The 20,250-nt window shown below is 44.7% G+C and overlaps 1 protein-coding gene across 1 annotated transcript in view; it reads right to left on the bottom strand.

Moving 5' to 3' along the window:
• Window positions 1-20,250, bottom strand: part of PTPRQ (protein tyrosine phosphatase receptor type Q) — a 794,911-nt gene that overhangs the window by 235,716 nt on the left and 538,945 nt on the right. The window contains exon 33 of the mRNA XM_073556964.1: window positions 8,490-8,611. Coding sequence (XP_073413065.1) covers window positions 8,490-8,611 — 122 coding nt within the window. The remainder of the gene's footprint in view (window positions 1-8,489; window positions 8,612-20,250) is intronic.

Here is a 20,250-nt window from a genome sequence, read left to right as displayed (position 1 = left end):
TAACGGGTTCTTACCCATAGAACTAAAACAGGGTGTTCACTACTTCATGAGGATGTCAGGGTATTTCTGTATTTAATAATGCCGTTTAGAATATACCGCTCCTGTGGGGTTCTATCCTTTCACTGCTGGTGTGGTACCTATGATTGTTATGTGTGCCTAGTATTATACTTACCCAGCCACCATCTTCCGCAATTCATATCACCACTTCTGTCCCGTTTTGCAATTTTTGTGACCACAACTTCCGTCTGACCGGAAGTCAGAGCTAACAGTTACAAGCTCTCTGTCATGATCCATGCGGGATCAGGACAGATAAAAGCACAGGTAACCTTTTTTTTTTCCTTAAGCTGTGCTTAAGTGTGGTTTTTGCCCCCGGTGGCCATTTGGATTATTGCACTGTGGTGTTGTTTGTTCTAAGTTTGCACCCGGTGGTGGTGAGCATCATTGCACTCTGTTTCTTTAGTTAAGTGCACATGTTTATAATGCAGGTGTGATTGCTGGCTCTGCTATAAAAGAGTCACAGGTGTTGCAATCAGCATTGGTGATAGTATTCATTTCAACCATCCTTGGTGGAGGAAGGAGCTGGAGAACGTTCCTTGCAGCACTGTCTTAGCCCTGGTGTGGAAGGAGTCATAGGGGATTTCCTTGTAGTTCTGACATAGCTTGGTGGCAGCGTTTCAGGAGGAGAGCTGCATTCTGGTGGTGGACTCTGTTGCCCGGAGCAAGTGCAACAGAGTAAAGCTAAGTGGTGTTTCCCTGTTTGTGTTTTTCCTTCGTGGGTATTAGTACAGCGGTGGGGCCAGTGCCTGCACCACCCAGCTCCCTAGCAAGGGATAGGTGTAGGGTGTGCTAGGGCGACAGGTATCCTGAGCGGCGCCCAGTGCGGAATCGGCCTAGGGAACGTTAGGAACGTTAGGGACACTGACTCAGGGGAGTGCAGGAGGTCTCCACGTCCCCTGTCCCTACCGCAGGGCCCACCGTTGAAATTGTTTTCCCTTCCCCTTGTCTTGTTGTTTTAGTTACCGGCCTGCGGGCTGTGTCACACAGGACTGTATCACATGCCGTGTCATGTTGTTTACAGTTACCGGCCTGCGGGTCGCATCACACAGGACGGGTCCACGTGACACTCTCAGTGTAAAGTCTATGAGGGCTTCGTCCTGGCCTTGTTCTGTCTCTCATAGACTAACATTGAGAAGTGATCTCCGACTCACCCAGCAAACACTCGAGCGAACTGGCAGAAGAGCACTACAGCAGGGCCGAGAACTGAAGAAGACGAAGCTGGTAAGTATATATTAAAAGGGGCAAGGAACTTATATTAGTGATACCACTCCAGAAGTGAAATAAGAAACACGCTGGGGTGGTGCTTTAAATTTCCATTTCAGTATCTCTGAATAAGTACTAAGTGGATACATAGCATTAGATATGTTTGGCTCTCCTTTAAGAGCGAATTACAATGCAACAGTCTTTTTCATTAGAGTGGAGACAGTGTTTCTTAATTATCACCTAGAATTGCTCCCTCTGCTTAACATGGAAGCCCAAGGATCTGGGATTATAATTTACTAGATGGTGGCCCGATTCTAACGCATCGGGTATTCTAGAATATCTCTCTCTCCGCGCCGCAGATCTAATGGTAGCGGAGGCGTGCATCATTCCTGCTGTTGATTGGTCGTGGCCGGCCGGGCGCGACCAATCAGCGATGCAGGATTTCCGTTACAGACAGACAGAAATAGGATTATATATCATCTTGCGATAAGGCAACATGGATTATAACATAGATACTGTTGTGAGTTCATTTTCCCCTTCACTACTGAGGCCCGGGGAACTCCCTCTTCTGGTAAAGAAAGGTAGTGAGCCTGATTATCAAACACCTGAGGCTGATGATGATGACTGGCTGAGTGGAGTTACTGACTGGATATAAGGCTGCCGACGCCCTTCTGCCCTGCGGGTGATTTCTCTGTGGGATCCTTGGAGACCAGTCTGAATTCCTGCTCCTCTAAAGCTAAGTTTGCTGCTCGGCTTTTTGCATTTGTGCTTTGACTTTGTTTTGCTTTGTTTTTCTGGATTTCTGCCATTCCCTGCTGGGGTGTGCTGAATTCCTTTAGCTCTGTCCTCTGAAAATACCTGAGTGCTGATTTAGTTTTTGAAGCCTAGCTGCTTCAGGGCCTTTTTCATATCAGCTTGTTGGCTTATGTCTTTGATATGGTTTTGGCAGATTGCAGACAGCAGCCTTCCTGTCCTTTCCTATCTAGGTAGTTTTGGGCCCCGTCTTTGCTCAGTCTATCTTTCTGTCTGTGTTAGTGTTTTCATCTTGCTTCACCGTCATTATATGTTGGGGGCTGCCTATTGCTTTGAGGTCTGCTCTGGGGCAGTTTAGATTTCCCCTTTCTTTCTTTAGGCCTATTTAATTCTCCGGCTGTGATCGAGGGGTCTAGGGCATCGTAGGAACCCCCCACGGCTACTGCTAGTTGTGTTGATAGGTTCAGGGGTCTGCAATCTGATAGTTGCCAACTTCTCTGGTTTTCTGGACTTAGCTTGTATTTCTGTTTTTGCCTCCTACGGTGACTCATTCATAACAGAATCACCCGCCATACCGCAGATCCTAGGGTACTCAATAGCAGGAAAGAATTTAAAAAAAAAAAAAAAGTGTGTATATTTTTTCCTCTATATCTCTGAGGCCGTAGGGGGAATTTTTTTTTTCTCTCAATGGAGATAAAGCAATTGTCTGATCTTGTGGAGCAGCTCGCTGCGGAAGTGCGGGGAATTTCCACCTACCTTGCTCATTCACATGCTGCTGAACCAAAGATTCCTACACCTGATGTATTTTTTGGGGATCGGTCTAAATTTTTGAATTTCAAAAATAATTGTAAATTATTTTTTGCCTTGAAGCCTAACTCGTCAGGAAGCTCCGCACAGCAGGTTAAAATTGTCATCTCTTTGCTGCGTGGCGATCCCCAGGATTGGGCGTTTTCTTTGAAACCAGATGATCCTATTCTGACTAATGTGAATGCATTTTTTCAGGCCTTGGGGTTGTTGTATGACGAACCTAATGCCATTGATCAGGCTGAAAAGACCCTGCTGGCATTGAACCAGGGTCGTGATTCTGCAGAATTGTACTGTCAAAAATTCCGAAAGTGGGCAGTACTTACTATCTGGAATGATAATGACTTGGCTGCTCTCTTTCGGAAGGGGTTGTCAGAAGCTGTAAAAGATACTATGGTGGGATTTCCTGTTCCCTCTGGTCTTGACGATTCTATGTCATTAGCCATTCAGGTTGATCGGCGTTTGCGCGAACGCAAAGCTGCACAAGAGGTGTTACCACCTGTTGAACAAATGTCTGAACCTATGCAATGTGATAGAGTTTTTTCCAGAGAGCAGCGTCAGGAGTTCAGAAGGCGTAATAAGTTGTGTTTTTTCTGTGGAGATGCCTTGCATATTATTTCTGTCTGTCCTAAATGAGAGAAACGCTTTGCACACACGTTTTCTGTTGGGGGTGTTCAACCTAAGTTTCTTCTGGCTATTACTCTGATCTGCTCCCTGTCCACATTTTCCGCCAAGGCTTTTGTGGATTCGGGAGCAGCCCTAAACCTAATGGACTTGGATTTTGCTAAACGTTGTGGATTTCCGATGACACCTCTGCAGACGCCTATCCCTTTGAGGGGGATTGATGCTACTCCTTTGGCTAAAAATAAACCTCAGTTTTGGACCCAGGTGGTAATGCGGGTCGCCCCAGACCATCAAGAAAATTGCAGATTTTTGGTGTTGCATAATCTGCATGATACTATTGTTCTGGGGTTTCCCTGGTTACAAATTCATAATCCAGTTTTGGATTGGAAATCTGTGTCTGTGGTGAGTTGGGGTTGTCGGTGTGCCTTTAGTGAGGCTCCGGTGTTTTCCACCTCTCCTCAGTCGCATGATGTTCCTGATTATTTGGCGGACTTTTATGATGTATTTAGTGAGAATGAGTCTGCGTCTCTGCCTCCTCATAGGAGTTATGACTGTGCAATTGAACTGAGCCCGGGGTGTAAATTTCCCAAGGGTCGGCTCTTCAATTTATCTGTACCCGAGCACGAGGCTATGCGATCCTATATTAAGGAGGCGTTGGAGAAGGGTCATATTAGACCATCCTCGTTACCCTTAGGTGCCGGGTTTTTTTTTGTAGCCAAAAAGGATGGATCATTAAGACCTTGTATTGATTATCGTGCCCTCAACAAAATTACTGTTAAATATCAGTATCTGTTACCCCTGATTTCTGATCTATTCTCCAGAGTTAAAGGTGCTTGCTGGTTTACCAAGCTTGACCTCAGGGGGGCGTATAATCTTATTCGCATTAAGCATGGGGATGAATGGAAGATGGCGTTTAATACTCCGGAGGGACATTTTGAGTACCTGGTGATGCCTTTTGGGCTCACTAATGCCCCTTCTGTCTTCCAGTGCTTCATGAACGATACTTTCTGAGATTTTGTCGATACATTTTTGATTATCTATCTGGATGATATTTTGATCTTCTCCAAGGATTGGGATTCTCATGTGGAACATATTCGGACTGTGTTCCAGATCTTGAGGGAGAATTCTCTGTATGTCAAAGGATCTAAATGCCTTTTTGGAGTACAGAGGATTTCTTTTTTGGGATTTATTTTGTCCCTGTCAACTATTGAAATGGACCCGGCCAAGGTACAGGCCATTTACGATTGGGTTCAGCCCACTTCTTTGAAGGCCCTCCAGAAGTTTTTGGGTTTTGCTAATTTTTATCGGAAATTTATAGCAAAATTTTCTAGTATTACCAAGCCATTGACTGATTTGACTAAGAAGGGTGCTGATGTGTTAAATTGGTCTCCGGAGGCTGTTTCTTCCTTTCAGGAGCTGAAGCAAAGATTCACCTCCGCCCCGGTTTTGCGGCAACCTGATGTCTCACTTCCATTCCAGGTAGAGGTGGATGCTTCTGAGATTGGTGCAGGAGCTGTTTTGTCCCAAAAGGATCCTGTAACATCTAAAATGAATCCCTGTGCTTTCTTTTCCCGAAGGTTCTCTCCATCTGAACGTAACTATGATGTGGGGAATCGGGAACTGTTGGCCATGAAATGGGCATTTGAGGAGTGGAGACATTGGTTGGAGGGAGCTAAGCATCAAGTCGTGGTCCTCACTGACCACAAGAATTTGATTTACCTAGAGTCGGCTAAGCGCTTGAACCCTAGACAGGCTAGGTGGGCCTTGTTTTTTACACGTTTTGATTTTGTGGTTTCTTTTCTTCCTGGAACAAAGAATGTCAAGGCAGACGCCCTCTCTATGAGCTTCTTTGCTGATTCTCCTGTGGTGACCAAGCCTGCTACCATCTTAGGCGAAGGGGTAGTTCTTTCTGCCATCTCGCCCGATTTGAGACGTGCTCTGGAAGAGTTCCAGGAGGACAAACCTGAGCGTTGTCCCAGTGGAAAGTTGTATGTTCCTGACCAGTGGAAGAAGAGAGTGATGTCTGAAGTTCATTGCTCTGCTTTGGCTGGTCATCCAGGTATTTTTGGTACTAGAGATCTGGTGAGTCGGTTTTTTTGGTGGCCCTCCTTGTCTCGTGATGTCAGGAATTTTGTGCAGTCCTGTGGGACGTGCTCCCGGTCTAAATCGTGTTCTCGCTCTAGTGGGTTGTTGATGCCTTTGCCTGTCCCCAATAGGCCATGGACCCATATTTCAATGGATTTCATCTCTGATATGCCTGTCTCTCAAAGGATGACTGTTATTTGGGTGATTTGTGATAGGTTCTCTAAGATGGTTCATCTTGTACCACTCCCTAAGTTGCCGTCTTCCTCTGAGTTGGTGCCCCTGTTTTTTACAACAGGTGGTTCGTTTGCACGGGATTCCTGAGAACATTGTATCTGACAGAGGAGTCCAGTTTGTGTCTAGATTTTGGAGAACTTTCTGTTCCAGGCTGGGAATTCAGTTGTCCTTCTCCTCTGCTTTTCACCCTCAGACCAATGGGCAGACAGAGAGAACAAACCAGACCTTGGAGTCATATTTGAGATGTTTTATTTCTGCTGATCAGGATGATTGGGTTTCATTTTTGCCCTTGGCCTAATTTGCTTTAAATAATAGAGCTAGTTCTGCCACTTTGATGTCACCTTTTTTTTGTAACTTTGGGTTTCATCCTCGATTTCATTCAGGGCAGGTGGAGCCCTCTGCCTGCCCAGGTGTTGACACTGTGGTGGAGAGAATGCACCAGATCTGGGACCAAGTGGTGGATAAGTTATCTCTCTCCCAGGAAAAGGCCCAGCGGTTTTCCAACCGACATAGGACCATTGGTCCCCAGTTTAAGGTTGGTGATATGGTGTGGTTATCATCAAAAAATATTGCTATGAAGGTGGCTTCTCCTAAGTTTAAGCCTAGATTTATTGGACCTTACAAGATTGTGGAGATTATTAATCCGGTCTCTTTTCGTTTGGCTCTTCCTGTCACATTTAAAATCCATAATGTGTTCCATAAATCTTTGTTGAAGAGGTTTGTTGAACCTGTTGTTCCGGAGGTGGCACCTCCAGACCCTGTATTGGTTGAAGGTAACATGGAATATGAGGTAGAGAAAGTACTGGATTCCCGTCTGGCTAGACGGAGACTCCAGTATTTGGTTAAGTGGAAGGGTTATGGTCAGGAGGATAATTCCTGGGTCTCTGCCTCTGATATTCATGCCAAAAGATTGGTGCGTGCCTTTCATCGGGCTCACCCTGATCGCCCTGGTGGCGTAGTTGAGGGTTCGGTGACCCCTCCTCAAGGGGGAGGTACTGTTGTGAGTTAATTTTCCCCTTCACTACTGAGGCCCGGGGAACTCCCTCTTCTGGTAAAGAAAGGTAGTGAGCCTGATTATCAAACACCTGAGGCTGATGATGATGACTGGCTGAGTGGAGTTACTGACTGGATATAAGGCTGCAGACGCCCTTCTGCCCTGCGGGGGATTTCTCTGTGGGATCCTTGGAGACCAGTCTGAATTCCTGCTCCTCTAAAGCTAAGTTTGCTGCTCGGCTTTTTGCATGTGTGCTTTGACTTTGTTTTTCTGGATTTCTGCCATTCCCTGCTTGGGTGTGCTGAATTCCTTTAGCTCTGTCCTCTGAAAATACCTGAGTGCTGATTTAGTTTTTGAAGCCTAGCTGCTTCAGGGCCTTTTTCATATCAGCTTGTTGGCTTATGTCTTTGATAGGGTTTTGGCAGATTGCAGACAGCAGCCTTCCTGTCCTTTCCTATCTAGGTAGTTTTGGGCCCCGTCTTTGCTCAGTCTATCTTTCTGTCTGTGTTAGTGTTTTCATCTTGCTTCACCGTCATTATATGTTGGGGGCTGCCTATTGCTTTGGGGTCTGCTCTGGGGCAGTTTAGATTTCCCCTTTCTTTCTTTAGGCCTATTTAATTCTCCGGCTGTGATCGAGGGGTCTAGGGCATCGTAGGAACCCCCCATGGCTACTGCTAGTTGTGTTGATAGGTTCAGGGGTCTGCAATCTGATAGTTGCCAACTTCTCTGGTTTTCTGGACTTAGCTTGTATTTCTGTTTTTGCCTCCTACGGTGACTCATTCTTAACAAGATACTGCATATCTACTTAAAATGTAGGAGAATAGGTCTTCTAATGAAATTGATGTAGACCAGTAACTATGCGTTGATATTTTCCTAAGAAAAGTAATGAAACTGTCTTCTTTATTTTTCATATTTAGTTGGCACTCAATTTGTCTGCAGATTGGTGGGAATCCCCCAACAATTGCAAAATAGACCTCCGAAGAGGGCAGAGCTTAGCAGACCATGGAAGCCCATGCTTTCTATTCAATCTGTACTGGAGCTGTTTGTGAGTGCTGACAGGAGCCGTGCACTCAGGAATCAAACCCGCATCAATCTGCAAGCACGCACTGAGCGTTCTGCAATAGATTGCTCAGGCAGCAGCATGAGTCCTATTTACACTGGGTCATTCACTGCCAAAATTTAAGATCTTTTGAGCAGCACACAAGATCATTTTACTTAACGAACATTAATTTTTCTCATTCATTGAATGATGGGTTGCCTGTTAAGACTGCTTGATTATTATTAAAAGAGCATTCCTAGGAACGAAGCATCAATTACAATTAAAATATGTTCAACATATGTTTAAACAATAGGTCATTTTCTGATGATACATTCCATTTACACCCCACGTTACATTGAGGTAGCAGATGTGTTACTGCCAAAGCAAAGATTTAATAAATAAGTCCACCATAGATGAGAATAGCTGCACTCATTAGTCTCAGAATCTCACTATAAATCGCTAATCACAATAGCATTTGATGTTTTGAGCTCAAACTGGAACAAATGAGACTTTCAAAGTGTTAATTAAATCCCAGGAAATTCTTGTAGACCTTGAAGGCCCAGCTTTAATTACCATGATATTACAGTATATACTGCTAAAGTTTAGATAGTCTGGAATGCACTTAAAAGAAGGTTTAATGTATTCTAACTCTGTAAGCTAGGTAAAAGAGATAAGAGTAACCAGAAGTTTGCTTACCGATGAGATGTTTATTAGGTATGAGGTCGGTCCAGTTATAACAAAGGGTTGACACCAGCTGATATTAACACTGTTGGGTGACGTGGCAATGACTGTCACATTTTGTGGTGGTCCATCTGCAGCTGTAAATTATGTAAAATTGTAAATCTAGTTTATATAAACTAAACCTTTATTTAATCAATCAAAATATTGACACTATAGTCAAGAAGCAAATCAATTGCACAAAGGAGAATACATGTTAAGCAGACATTTTGGATCCCTTAAATATTTTATTTGTATTAACTATATAAAATACTCTAAGACTTAGGCCTTGGGAAGAGAAGTATCATGAAAGCTCATTTATATACCACATTTATACACAGAAGGTTCTGATGAATACAATTTGTTATATACAAAGAATACAATATATTGCTTAGATTTTCCATTATATAATATTAATATATTAGCAACAGAAAGTTGTTAGATTTGAGAACACATCATATAACATAGTACCGTAATTGTCACAAGTATAATGAAAGTAATTTAATCAAGAATCCGATTATCCTTGTTTGAATGGGGGATCTGTCACCATGTTTTTGTTACCCCTTCTGGAAAAGCATAATGGAAGGGCAGAGACCCTGTTTACAGTGCTGTATCACTTACTGGGCATTAACAAAGTGGGAGAACCCCAAAGAAATCCCTCTCTATCCAGCCATAAAACATAGCTTTTATTAATGCTTACAGTATATTAAAATACATATGGGACTTGTGTACAAAGTATTAAAGATATTTCAGTAAGTGTGTTCAAGACTTTTTCCCCTGTGTCATTCCTCATTATTACATATAAATTAATTTATGGACATCTAGAGTTTGATTTATTTGCCTGTGTGGATTGGATAAGTTGTTACTGACATCTGGTGAGAACTTCATGTTAACAGCACCTTTAGAAATATATTTACTTAGAAAATTGGTGACTTATTGTCACGGTTTACTGCGACAGAAAAGAGCCAGAAGACGGCAGCGTCTGGTCTCTCCTACTGTACTTATGCACTGAATAGAAGCACTTCACCGTCATATTAAATGGTGTAAGTTTATTTTAGCAGTGCAGGGGTTAATCTGCTCGGTTGAGAGCTCCTGGAAGCTTTCCTACATTAAGGCTGTCAGCTGGTCATTGTTAGCTGCTCCCATCTCCTATATAAATTGGGTTCTGTTTAGCACTCTTCGTCATTGCATGGCTGGAGGTTGTTGTTGGCTGTTGTCTTCAGGGAGGCCTGTAAGCTGTACTTCAGGTTACGTCCTTGTTCCTCAGGAACCGAGGATCAACGTGTGAGGATAATAATTTCTCCCCTTCAGGGTTTCCCCCAAGCATGGGCATTCTCTCTCCTGTCTGACTGACAGTCGCTTCTGATAGTGGAGAAGTTTTTTCTGGCACTAATCACATATACGATGACCCCGACTGCATCTCCCTGACTGAGTGCACACTGCATCGGCTTCAGCAGGGAGACTGGCCAGGGGAGGAGTACTGCTCTGAGTTTTGAAGGTTGTCCACTGACACTAAGTGGAACGACTCTGCGCTTCGTAGCCAGCTCTGTAAAGGGCTATCAGTAAGGGTGAAGGATGCATTAGCCCTGTATGAGACTCCTGTTTCCCTTGAGGCAGTCATGTCTCTGGCTATCCAGGTGGATCATCATCTTTGCCAGAGACCTAAAGAGACACTCAAATGTGCAGGAGGTCCAGGGCCAAGGGAAACCTGGTCTGAGTCATCTGAAGAACCTATGCAGTTGGATGGGGCAACTTGTTCTGAAAATCAGTCTGTTGTGCGGCACAAAGGGGGAGTATGTTTTTACTCTGGTAGAAAGGGACATTTTGTGGACACATATCCTTCCTCATTTCACTGTAAATGGCCTCTGGAAAACTAAAGAGCCCCGGATGCAGGGAGGTTATCAACCAGGGTGTACATATCTCCTACGTGGGTAGGACACAATTTTTTCTGAAATCCATCTGGGCAAAAATTAGATGGTTGTTTCTGCCTTTCTGAAACAATCACTGACCTCAGGGAGACCAGTCAAAGAAAACACTGCGGCAGCCGGCAAAGGCGCTCAATCAGTGAAATCCTAGGTGCATTGCTCCCTGGGAAATACGAATATGCAAATAAAGTCCGTGGAGCCTCATTTAAGAGTCTCAAACATGGGACTAGCCAGATCTTCCTCCAGGGAAGGACCCAGCCAAGGAGTGGCTCCTTTCGGAAACCACCATTACCACCATATTAAGTGGCCCTTTGGCTGGGTCCTTCCCTGGAGGAAGATCTGGCTAGTCCCGTGTTTGAGACTCTTAAGTGAGGCTCCACGAACTTTATTTGCATATTCGTATGTCCCAGGGAGCAATGCACCTAGGATTTCACTGATTGAGTGCCTTTGGCGGCTGCCGCAGTGTTTTCTTTGACTGGTCTCCCTGAGGTCAGTGATTGATTCATGATGTTGGTCTACTAGGCATTGCTCCCATCTAGCCAGAATCCTACTTCACACTGATGAGGGGCAACACCTCGAAACAGCTGTCTGTGGATGGATACCTGGGCTTGGTATTTCCCTTGTCATATCTGTAAACTCGTAAAGAGCTGGATATTGACTTAAAGGGCCACTTAATATGGTAAAGTGGCTCCACGAACTTTATTTGCATATTAGTATTTCCCAGGGAGCAATGCATCTAGGATTTCACTGATTGAGCGCCTTTGGCGGCTGCCGCAGTGTTTTCTTTGACTGGTCTCCCTGAGGTCAGTGATTGCTTCGTGATGTTGGTCTACTAGGCATTGCTCCCACATAGCCAGAATCCTACTCCACACTGTTTGAGACTCTTAAATGAGGCTCCACGGACTTTATTTGCATATTTCTGCCTTTCTGGACAGTGGGGCAGGGTTTAACTTGATTTGCGCTAGGTTCATCCATTTCCAGGGCCGCAAACCACATACACTGTCCAGTCCTATACCCATAATCTCCATTGACTCTGCACCCTTGAGACAGGGGTATTTTACTCAAGTCGTCTGAAGGTTACATCTACACGTAGGGGCCATGCACTCAAAAAGTATTGACTGTTATGTGCTAGAAGGTCTGCCCTCTCCTGTGGTTCTTGGACTTCCTTGGCTGACTATGCACAACCCTGTGGTAGATTGGCAGACTTGGCAGGTCGTAAAGTGGAGTGAGTATTGTCAAGGACACTGCTTGGGCACCCAGCTTGCAAGGGTGGATGCCCAGTCTATACCTAAATACCTGTCAGACTTTGGGTATGCGTTATTGGAGTAAGGGCGCCAAGAACTTCCTCTCCATTGTCCTTATGACTGCCTCATTAATATTGTCCCTGGGGCAAGCTGCCAAAGAGCAGAATATATAATATCTCTGGTCCAAAGAGGCAGGCCATGAAGAACTATATGGCTGAAAGTGTGCCAAAGGGTCAAATCAGACCATCTTCATCCCACATTCCTGCGGGGTTTTTCTTTGTAAAGAAGAAAGAAGGGGGGTTATGCTCTGCATAGATTTCCGCAAACTCAATCAGATCACAGTCCGGGATCCGGATCCATTCCCTCTCTTCATGGATCTCTTTAATCAGATTGTAGGAGCAAAATGGTTTCCAAAACTGGGTCATGTTTTGGAGGGGGCAGTTTATCCAGTTATGGTAAGCACAGATCATAATAATCTAGTATATCTAGAGTTACTCATTGTCAGAGCTAGCTTATGCTGTATAGCTAGGAGGTTGTTGGTGGTTGTTATTGGAGGTGTTTGGTGGATTTATCTGTGACTGTTGCTAGATTTTGAGTGTGTGATAATTCTCTTTCTGCTCATACTTTGGTTTAACGCCATCCTTCACTCCTCGGTGTTTACCTCTGTTGTTTATGTGTGTATATTTGTATGACTGGTATTTTCCTTTATCCCTGTTCGTATTACCTTGTTAGTCTGTTGGTACAGTACTACTCCCTTCTTCCCTGGGTGGGGTAAGGGTACAGATTGAGGGTGGATTCAGGAGCTAATGAAAGGTACGTGGCCCCGGCATCAAGTAACTGGGGAACAGGGCGAGCAAGGGCACCCCTAGCGTTAGGGACAGGGAAGAATCCCTTGGTCCTGGGACACCCAACAACAGAGTCGTGACATGAGTTCAATACTTGTTTCACCCACTGTATGAAATCTATTGTACCTGGTTCCCTTAAATTATAGGGAACTCCTTTCTATTTCCTGACTCTTACATAGAAGAGAATATGACTGCAGAATCAGTGTTTTTTTGTGGTCTGTAACGACAGAGACTGTATGCACAAAACAGTAGTATATTTTAATCAAGATCATTTGCAGCAAAAATGTTTGTTAATGCATTTCAAAAGAATGTTATATTTTTATTCATTTGTTTTTTGTTTTTTTTTTAACCTCTAATGGGATCTCATATTTTTGCTTGATAAAAATCTATGACATTAGGAAAGCCAAACTGCAGTTTTCTTCTGCATTTTTAAGGTATTTTTAACAATATCTTAATAGTAAAAACAATTATTTCAACCTCATTGGATTATACTCTCATAAAACAGCTTGTTCCAAATCTAAATTTGCAGATTTATTATTTCCTCTCTTTTTGTGTGTGTTTAAAACTGTTAAAGAAAAATTGGCAGAAGTTTATAAATCATGGCAATTTACTGACTATGGATAAAACATCTCTCCTATCATAATCCAATCACTTCCGCTCATAAGTACTTTTGCCCTGGTTTCCACAATAATGCATTTACTGTAACTAACAAGCATCATTTCCTGATTAACATGCTTCTATCCTTGCACAGGAATGTGATTCTTATAGAGGTCAGGGTCATCTTTGCAATTCATCTGCGTTGTGATACTTGTGTAGTTGTAAAAGTATTCTTACCAAGTACAAAATCTGGAGAACCAATCATTTGTGTCTATAGAATAAAAACTTGAAAAACAATACAGCTAAAAATTAACTCATCATTTCAGTCTCCACATTGCTATAATATGAGATCAGGTTTAGGGTTATGGTTAATATTGTCTCCTCTCCTTCTAGAAGATGATGAGGGCATATACACAACAGGAGGTGCGGACTAAAGGCCAAAATGAATGTGTGACTGGAGTACAAGATGAAAGCCAAAGACAACAGTGTACATGTTTATTACTGTAAATACTGGGAAAATTAAGATTTATTTTTATTTCGAGCCCTGTGTCTATTTTTTTTTATTTTAAAAGTATTAATTTTTAAAAATTGTATTTGGTAAAATTAATTAGATTTAGATGTTATATTTCATTTTTTTATATTTATTTAAATAGGTTGTTTGGTTTTGAAAGCTATTCTCAAATACATTTCGGTTTTGAAAGGTATTCTCAAATACATTTCTGGAAAATTGAGCATGTCCATGTAGAAGCAAAATCACTTCAATATGCAATTATTAATCTTCATATTTTTTATAGTTTTATAGTGTTGCAAAATAATTAAACATTTGCTGATGGGTCCCACATGTTCATCTATATGATAGGGGTCCCAAGTGCAAATTAATGTCACATTTATAGTTAGGGTGTATTTTTATTTTTAGGTTGTAAATGACATTGTCCAAAGATTGATCTATACTTAATAATGTTCGATAATAATGTTTAATGTTACCAATAAAACAAAATATGAAGTCTGATTCTAGGCAAGGTCTAGGGGAAAGTCCTTATAAAAGAGCTTTAAAGACAACTTGACAGCAGGATTGGCCAAGAAACATACACACATGGCCATATTGGCACTGTGGTACTGATTAAAATAATACCCGTAGTGAAAACGGAGATTAGACCTACCGGTAATGTTATTTCCAGGAGTCCATCCTGACAGCACACTGGGGATTGTCCTTTCATCCTTACAGGGACAGGAAATGCACGAGAGGTTAAAGGTCCCCTCCCACCTCCACACTCCAGTAATTTTTCCAAGTACCACACTAGTATGAATGCAATTAATATTTATTGAGATTTTAGTGCAAGCATAGTAACACAAATGCAAATCATCAGGAGGGAACTACCAGTGCTGTCAGGATGGACTCCTGGAAATAACATTACCTGTAGGTCTAATCTCCGTTTTCCAGGACGTCCTATCCTTACAGCACACTGGGGAATACCAAAGTAGGAATTCGCTTAGGGTGGGACTACAGCTTGTAACACCTTACGACCAAAGGTCGTCTGGCTGGCTGTTAACGTGTCCAATTTGTAATGTCTACAGAAAGTGTTTAGTGTAGACCAGGTGGCAGCCCTGCATATCTGCTCTACTGAGGCCCCCGCCCTCTCTTCCCATGATGTTGTCATTGCCCTGGTGGAATGGGCTCTCAGCCCCTCTGGTATAGGTAACCCCTTGGCTTCGTACGACGAGGCTATAAATGATGTTATTCATCTTGCTAGGGTGTGTGTAGATGCGCCTCTACCTCTATTTTTACCCCCATACTGGACAAACAATTTTGTGTCCTGTCGCCACTCTTGCGTGACCTCTAGGTAGTGTGTGACTGCTCGTCTGACGTCCAATGAGTGAAAGAGTTTCTCTTTATCATTTTTCGGAGATGGACAGAATGAGGGTAGGACTATCTCCTGGTTTAAGTTCTGGGGAGATACTAGCTTAGGGAGGAAACCTGGGTTTAGCCTTAGCATTATGCGGTCCTCAAAGATTTGTATGTAGGGATTCTGGACTGACAGGGCCCTGATTTCTCCCAGTCGCTTGGCTGAGGTGATGACTACCAGAAAGACGGTCTTTTGTGTGAGCCTTGTGATGTCTATTTCGGAGATTGGCTCGTAAGGAGGACTACGTAGGGTGTTAAGTACCAGATTAAGGTCCCACAGGGGAACTGTTTTCCTTATTGTGGGTCTTAATCTCTGGATGGCTTTTGCAAACCGCGCTATCCATGGGTGAGAGGCTAAGGAGACGTTAAAGAACGTACTTAGAGTTGCTATCTGGACTTTTAACGTGCTTGGAGTTAGGCCCTTACTGAATCCTGCCTGTAGGAAGTCAAGGATCTGAGGGATATTCAGATGAGACGGGTCTATTGGGGTACTACCACTTTCCGAGCAGAACCTCCTACAGATCTTCCGATATATAGCCCTCATAACGGGCTTTCGGCTGGCCTTCAATGTTGCGATCACCTGGTCGGAGAGGCCTCTGGATTTTAAGATGTCCCTCTCAGGATCCATGCTGCCAACTGAAGGTTCTCCGGACGTGGGTGCAGAACTGGGCCCTGGGACAGGAGATCCTCTGCCATCCGCAAGTGGAGTGGCCCCTCTAGAGCCATCTTATTCAGGAGAGGGAACCAACTTCGCTTTGGCCAAAATGGTACGATTAGCATCACCTGTGCTTGGTCTTCCTGGTTCTTCCTGAGGACTCTCGGAATTATAGCGATAGGGGGAAAACCATACAGCAGTTCCTTTCTCCAACTCTGGCTCAGAGCGTCGATTCCTTCTGGATGGTCTGCTGGGTTGAGGGAGTAGAATCTCCTTAGTTTGGCGTTCTTCCTTGTCGCAAAAAGATCCAATTGGGGAGTTCCCCACTAGTGACATAGATCTCTGAAGATCTCTGCCTTTAATTCCCATTCAGTGGCTCTGGACTTCCTGTCTGCTCAGATAGTCGGCTATGCTGCTCCGCGAGCCTTCTAGGTGTACTGCTGACAAGGAGTGAACGTTGTTCTCTGCCCAGGTTAGGATGCGGGCTGCTAGGTCCTGCAATTTCCTGTGTCTTGGGCCCCCCTGATGTCATAGGAAGGCTACTGTAGTCATGTTGTCTGACATTATTTTTATGTGTTGATCCTGTAGCTCTGCGCTGCTTCGTTTTAGCGTCTCCCACACTGCTCGAAGCTCTCTGTAATTTGAGGACTGCGCACTGATGCTCCCAGGCCATGTTCCTTGCAGGTACCTACCTTCCAGATGGGCTCCCCATCCGTCTCTGCTGGCATCCGTGATGATCGTTACTGATGGTGATAAGATCCAAGGCACCCCTTGGCTGATATTTCTGTGACTGAGCCACCATTTTAGCGATGCTTTCAATGCTGGGGACGGCAGAATCTTCTTGTCCAGGGAGGACTGCTGTCTGTCCCATTTTGTTAGGATCTCCTTTTGTAGGCCTCTTGTGTGGGCCTGGCACCACCTTACACAGGGTATACATGCGGTCAGGGTACCCAGGATCTTCATAGCAGTCCTGATGGATATCTGATCCCGCCATTGCTGACGAACCCTGTCCTTGATGGGTCTCTTCTTCTCCTCCGGTAGAAATGAGATTTTTCTCGTGGAATCCAACATGACTCCCAGGAATTTCTTCTGGGTACTGGGCTGTAGGTCCGACTTCTGCTTGTTCAGGATCCAACCTAGGCTTTCGAGCATGGTTATTACCGCGGCTAGTTGCTGCTTTAACTCCGCCGTTGACTGGTATATTACCAGGAAGTCGTCTAGGTATGGCGCGATGGTTATGTCGTTCTGCCTCAAGTGCGCCACCATCTCGGCGACCAGTTTCGTAAATACTCGAGGTGCTGAAGCCAAGCCAAAAGGAAGAGCCTGAAACTGAAAGAAGTAGTACCTGCTTCCTTTTTTTAGTGCAAAGCGCAGGAACTTCTGAGAGAGAGGATGGATGGGGACGTGATAGTATGCACTTTTTAGATCTATTGTGCACATATCTGCGTTCCGGTCTATCAGCGGGGTGGTGGTCTTTATAGACTCCATGTGGAATCTTTTGTATCAGATCCACTGATTTAATGGTTTTAAGTTTATAATGGTTCGACTGTCTCCCGACATTTTTTTTACGGTGAAGAGAGTTGAATAGTGGCCCTGCCCTCTCTCTTTTTCTGGGACAGTAACTACTACCCCTGATTTTAGCAGGTCTTTTATGTCTGCCCAAAAGGCATCTATAAGGGTCCTGGAGCGAGGATTTGTTACGACGAACCGTGCTGGGAGGGGTTCTGTGAATTCGAGGGTATAGCCCTGGGAGATCGTATTGAGGATCCACCGGTTTTGGGAGATGAGTTCCCATGCCACCGCAAATTGTCTGAGGTATGACGTCATTGTCTCCTGCTCCTGGAGCTTTGTTCGGAGCGAGACGCGGGAGCCCTACTTTCCCCCCCTTTTGTGTACTCCCATCATAGTGATTTCCCCTTCCATCTATATTCCTGCCTCTGGTTGGATCTAGGTTTTTGAAAGGGAAATGTTTTTTTTGGGTTTTCCTCTAGAAGACCTTTTCTGTCATCTGAGGCATTCTCCAGGATTTTATCTAGGGCCGGCCCAAATACCTTCCCACCTGAGAAGGGTATAGCACACAACTTATTTTTAGACTGATAGTCCCCTGACCAGGTCTTCATCCATATGGCCTGACAAGCCGCATTGGACAAAGAATTATTCCTGGCCGCAAATCGTACGGATTCGGCAGAGGCGTCCGCCAAGGATCCGGTTGCGATTTTTAACAAGGGAAGGTCTTCTAAGATATCGCCTCTAGGGGTCTTATCTTTTAGTTGTTGTTCAAGGTGGTCGATCCATAGGTGCATGGATCTGGCGACCGATGTGGCGGCTATGTTTGTCTTCATAACAACCGCAGAGGCCTCCCAAGCCCTTTTCAGGAGCACATCGACCTGCTTGTCCATGGGTTCCTTGAGGCTGGAGGAATCTTTAAAAGGGAATTGAAGTCTTCTTTGACACCCTGGCGACTGGGGTGTCGATTTTAGGCACCTCGTCCCAAGTGTTGATGTCCTCATGGGTAAACGGTAGTCTAAGTTTAAAGTCTCGAGCAATGACCAGCCGTTTCTCGGCGTCCTCCCATTCCTCCAGAATCATTGAACGGATATGGTCGTTAACTGGAAAGACCTGACGGATCCTCGCTCTCAGGCCTCCAAACATTTCATCCTGGATGCATCTAGTCTTTGGGGCCTCCTCGATCTACATGGTGTTTCTCACGGGGCTGAGAAGCTCGTCCATGTTGTCCGAGGAGAAGAGGTATCTCTTCCCCATATCCAGGGGATCCGAGGTGATCTCGCCTTCTTCCTCCGAGTCCATGTTAAGGATCTCCTCGTCTGATGACTGATTGGACTCCAATCTTGGCCTCTTAGCCTGGGACTGACTGGAAGACTGAGCAGGTAGCAGTCCCTAGACAGATGCCTGGACCTCCTCTCTGACCATTGTTCGCATCTCCGTGAAAAGCGAGGCCTGTTCGCTCCTGATGATCTTCAGGGTGCACTCCTCACATAGGGCTTTTTCCCATGACCCCGGTAATTTAATGGCACATATGGGGCATTTGGGTCTCCTGGAGGTCGATGCTGAGGCTGCTGGCGATGTCTTTTCCTAGAAGCACAGGAGTTTTATTAGTCTCCTGTCCTCTGGCATATACAGTCCCCCCATAGTCCTACTTACGGGCACTGGCTGCTCTTGCTGTGTGGCGTTTTCCATGGTGGGGGGTGAGTACCGAGTTACTGGCCTGGTCGACCCCCTCCCCGGTTTTATCCTACCTTGCCTCTGACACTGAGCCGCCCGTCTGCCGTGTCCCGCTGCGCTGATGTGCCTGTCCTGGCATTGCCGGAAGTAGTCATCAGGCGCCCGGAAGTGACGCGGCCGCCGACGCTCCAGCGTCTCTGGCTAATGCAGCGGGAGCCGAGAGCCCCGCTGAGGGGAAGCGGCTCCAAGTCCCGGAGCAGCGCTCCACGGGACACCGGCGGAGAACCCCCCTTAGGGGGGTGCCGCCCCGGGCCATCCGGCTGGAGGATCTGGCGTTTGGACCCAGCTCCTCCCGGTAAGCTTTCTTCTGGATGCCACGCTTCTGCGGTGCTCTCGTGCCTGTCCATACAGGGACAGGAAAAACACTGGACTGTAGAGGTGGGAGGGGACCTTTAACTTCTCGTGCATTTCCTGTCCCTGTAAGGATGAAAGGACAACTGTCAGGATAGGACGTCCTGGAAAAAATCAATTTTGTGGTTTTTGTGTAATTTTTGAGCAATGTATGTGACTAGTTTCTCCATACAGGCGGTATCTTGAAGTTGTCATCACCAGCAAAGGCTTTTGTACATGGCATTAAATATATTTCAGTAATCTCCCACTCTGGTCCTCTGCACACAGTGGGCATGCCGAAGAGAAGACATATATAGCCACTGCTCAAAAAATCATGATAGTGAAGACAGAGGGCTTTGCATGCGCAGATTAGGGACAGAGGTATAACATGGAGATGCAACTGCACATTCCCAGCTAGCGCCATTTTGTTGGAAACAATGTTTTCTTAGAGACCACAGCAATTATTGCGTTGGGGCGATATTTAAAAAAAGGCAGGTCACTGACGAATCAATGATTCGCAACTCAAACAGGAGGATGAATTAGGGACCAGAGCACCAAGATAAGAACTGTCCCACAGGCCCACCCCAATTACACAAAAAACACAAAAAGGATTTCTTTACAGGAGGTATTATTTTAATCGGTATCACAGCGCCAGTATGGCTATTTGTGTAGTATACTTTGCAAAATTCTGCTGACAGATTCTCTTTAATGAGCTACACACGTGGTAAAAATTGTTGACACCCCTCGTTTAATGACAGAAAAACACACAATGGTGACAGAAATAACCGGAATCTGCCAAAAGTAATAATAAATCAAAAATCTATGAAAATGAACAAATGAAAGTCAGACATTGCTTTGCAACCATGCTTCCACAGAATTTAAAAAAAAATAAAACTCATGAAATAGGCCTGGACAGAAATTATGGTACTCTTAACTTAATATTTTGTTGCACAACCTATTGAGGCAATCACTGCAATCAAACGATTCCTGTAACTGTC

Source organism: Dendrobates tinctorius, unplaced genomic scaffold, assembly GCF_039654945.1.
Source record: "Dendrobates tinctorius isolate UK_male_01 unplaced genomic scaffold, ASM3965494v1 ptg000241l, whole genome shotgun sequence".
NCBI classification, from domain to species: Eukaryota; Metazoa; Chordata; class Amphibia; order Anura; family Dendrobatidae; genus Dendrobates; species Dendrobates tinctorius.
This window is presented reverse-complemented; position numbering and strand designations above follow the sequence as displayed.